General features: G+C 50.1%; 1 protein-coding gene across 1 annotated transcript in view; it reads right to left on the bottom strand.

Annotated features, from left to right (window-relative positions):
- Positions 1 to 292: 292 nt before the first annotated feature.
- The window catches only part of LOC107115364 (40S ribosomal protein S11-like), a 5,586-nt gene continuing 2,263 nt past the window's right edge, over positions 293 to 3,615 (bottom strand). The window contains exons 3-4 of the mRNA XM_015417057.1: positions 2,558 to 2,687; positions 293 to 465 (exon numbers count right to left, since the gene is read on the bottom strand). Coding sequence (XP_015272543.1) covers positions 342 to 465; positions 2,558 to 2,687 — 254 coding nt within the window. The 3' untranslated portion in view covers positions 293 to 341. The remainder of the gene's footprint in view (positions 466 to 2,557; positions 2,688 to 3,615) is intronic.

Genomic DNA, 3,615 nt, shown 5'->3' with positions numbered 1-3,615 from the left:
TGGAAGGCTCGAAGGAAGCAAAGCCACAGGGTTCTACTGGCCCAGTTCAAGACAGGGTCTACCAAGAACAGGGGATCAAAAATGGACCCCCCAAGTTCGCACACAATGGTCCTCTGTTTGAAATATATACATGCAATCCGTGTGTTCTCCCACTGAGCTACATGACCAGTCCCCTCCCTAAGGTGCCTGTACACACAATACCCTGGCTGGTCTTCTAAACAGGGTTGAGCAAAGCTGAAGAACTGCACCTTCGCACCCTCCCTTCACAATCACACCACTCCAAAGCCTTATGGGTCTTTACAAAAAGTTTATTTGCACATCCCAACAGACAAGAATAGACTTCAGAACTTCTGGAACTGCTTCTTGGTACCGGCAGCCTTGGTCACCTTGAGGACGTTGAAGCGGACCGTCTTACTGAGCGGACGGCACTCGCCCACCGTCACGATGTCCCCGATCTGCACATCCCTGAAGGCGGAAGAAAGAAAGACAAGAGAGCACCAACAGCTTTAGGAGGGAACGGTTCAAACAGCAAGGTGCACTTTTTGATTTAAAATATCTACTAGCCGCTCTTCTGCCTTGTGGAACTCAAGTCCATTTACAACATAAATAAAGCAAGAATTGTAAAATCATCGAACAACTACATTTTAACATCTTGAATTAGGATTGTTACTGGCATCCTGCTCTTTGTAGAAGAAGAAGAGATTGGATTTATACCCTGCCCTTCACTACCCAAAGGTGTCTCAGAGCAGCTTACAAACTCCTGTTGTCTCATGCTTCTTTTTTTCTGTAGTTTCTCCAGGGCTGAGCTCTGACAGAAACGGCTCTTTTTCTAGAACAGCTCTTATCAGAACTACGGCTTGCCCAAGGTCATCCAGCCAGGTGCAAGTGGAGGAGTGGGGAATCAAACCCGGTTCTCCCAGATTAGAGTCCGTGCACTTAACCACTACACCAAACTGGCTACAAGACTGCAGCATCTGTTACCCACTAGCAGTTAAGTGTTACAGAGCAGCCCGTAAAATGGTACAGAAACGAGGAGGGCTACACCCTTTTACTTAGAACCCTGCCCGTCCCTGAGCTACTTAGTACTACCTTAACTAACCCAAACATTGAGATAGTCTAACCTGATGCAGAGGGCCGTCGCGAGGGCAAAATGGGGTGAAGAATTAGACTAGAAAGGTAATAGAGACAACTGCATGCTGAAGAACCTTATAATAATGAGCCATGGTCTACCTGTATCCCCATACAACCCCTGTTATTTCACTTCCTGGACAGATGAGAGATGATCTCAGTTTAAGGAAGCCATATTAGTATCCCTACAGTGGGCATCTAGGATAGTAAGAAAGAACCATCACCCGCATCCTCCAGCAAGCAGAGATCGCGAAAAGCTACACAGGAGGAGGCCTGGTGTCAATGCCACCTAAGTTTTGCGGACCACTGTGCAAAAGAAAGAGATCCCGGCTCCCCCCTTTTGGCCTTCACAGAAGTAACCCCATACACAGGCAGTGAACGTGGTGAGCTAACTGGAAAGCACGTTACTGACTAACGCTTCTGGCACTGGACTGCTGGATCTGAGCAAACCTGGGGGGGGCGGGGCGGTTCAGTGATTGACAAAGTGTCGTATTCAGCAGCCCACTCCCCAATTCTGCAGAAAAGGCTCTGAAGACCATCGTGAGTTCACACATCATCACCAGCCCAGAGTGCTCAAATTCCAACCGCAAACCAAGGTACAAAGAAATGCATGTTTCTTTCCCTCAACACACAAAAAGGTATAGCTACAGCTGTGCCAGAGCTTGTGACTAACCCAAGGTCACATCAACAGGTGCAAGTGGAGAATCAAACCTGGTTCTCCCAGATTAGAGTCCGCGCACTTAACCACTACACCAAACTGGCTCTCAGGCAATCAAAAGCTGCTGCTTTGAGATCCTTTGAGGAACATGGTGATCAGGGGTCATTTCCTGCAGGAGCGCACGGGAGCGGAGCTCCGGCAGTAAAGCGCCCAGGGGGCGGGCACAAGCAACAAGCCCCACCCCCTGCTCCCAGCAGCCCTCAGTCAGAGCAAGAAGCAGCCAGGTAAGTTGCAGAGCTTCCCCCGCCCCCCCAGCACAAAACAGTCCAGTGGCACCTTTAAGACCAGGTTTTATTCAGGTACAAGGTCTCCCTCCTCTACGAGGACAGATCTACAGTCCCCCCCCCCATAGCTAGCAATCCAAAACAGTCCAGTGGAACCTGAGTGGTGGGTGTTGCCTTCTGACACACTTCTGGTGAGGTCAGCGGGTGTGGCACATGCAAATGAGTTGTGCTAATGAGCTCCTGCACCTCTTTCTACGCAATGACCCCTGATGGTGATCACACCCCACATGGAGAACGAGACCTCACGATGCCCTCTGCATGGCTCCAGAGAATCACAAAGACTGTATCTGTGCCAGCTGAAACACTTATGGGATTCTCAGAGGGAAGAGACAACCCGACTGGGCAGGTGACGGTCCAAAGAGCACCAATCCAGTCTTCAAGCTGTCCTCAAGGGCCAGCCCACTCAAGATCCCACACACGCCTTTACCTGAAACAGGGGGACAGGTGCACCGACATGTTCTTGTGACGCTTCTCAAAGCGGTTGTACTTGCGGATGTAATGCAGGTAGTCCCTCCGGATGACGATGGTGCGCTGCATCTTCATCTTGGTGACCACGCCTGGGGACAAGGAGACACGTCAAAAGGCTGTGTGGGCCACGTCCCCCGGCTTCCTCCACCCCCCCCCCAGCGTTCAGGCGCGCAAGGGGCAGAGCTGGAAGGAGCGTCTGGTAAGGACATCCAGTCCCGCACCCCGATATGGACAGGAAATCCAATGCCCCGCGCATCCAATAGGCAGTGTTCCCTCTAAGCTGAGTTAGGGTGAGCTAGCTCACAGTTTTTTAGCCTCCGGCTCACACCTTTTTGTCTTAGCTCAGGAAGGAGGGCTCCGGAGCAAACTGATTTATGCAGTAGCCCAATCGCAGTCCCGCAGGGCCTTTAAGACGGAGCTCTTCCGCCAGGCTTTTGAGTAGGAGCTGCCACTACTTTCACCACTACCTTTGTATTGTTGTAATTGAGCGATTGCTTTATCTTGTTTTTAATTGTTTTAACTGTTGGCACATAAGCCCTATCTGTGAGCCGCCCAGAGCCCATTTGTGGGGAGGGCGGGCTATAAATCTAATAATAATAATAAATAAATAATAATCGCTCGCTCACAACTTTAATGCCAATAGCTCACAAAGTAGAATTTTTGCTCATGAGACTCCACAGCTTAGAGGGAGCGTCGGCTATAGGCATCCAGCTTCTGTTTGCAGTAACATCCCTCATCACGGAGAGCCCATCACCTTTTGCCGCAGCACAAAGCCACGCATCACAACTGATCTTATCCAGAGGGCCGAAAGCACCCAGTAAGTACCTATGATTTATAATACAAATGTAAAATAATATAATGATAACGGCCACACCAGAACAGTGAACTTCCCCAAGTTTTTAAAACAGGCAACAGGAATTATTATTCTTTCATTCCGCCACAGTCTGTGGATATTACCCTTCATAACCCCCCCCCCCCCCCCTTTTCCCTTTTCCAAGACCCCCCACCCACCCCCCC

The sequence above is a fragment of the Gekko japonicus genome, unplaced genomic scaffold (genome assembly GCF_001447785.1).
Source record: "Gekko japonicus isolate JY-2015 unplaced genomic scaffold, Gekko_japonicus_V1.1 scaffold3426, whole genome shotgun sequence".
In the NCBI taxonomy this organism is placed as follows: domain Eukaryota; kingdom Metazoa; phylum Chordata; class Lepidosauria; order Squamata; family Gekkonidae; genus Gekko; species Gekko japonicus.
This window is presented reverse-complemented; position numbering and strand designations above follow the sequence as displayed.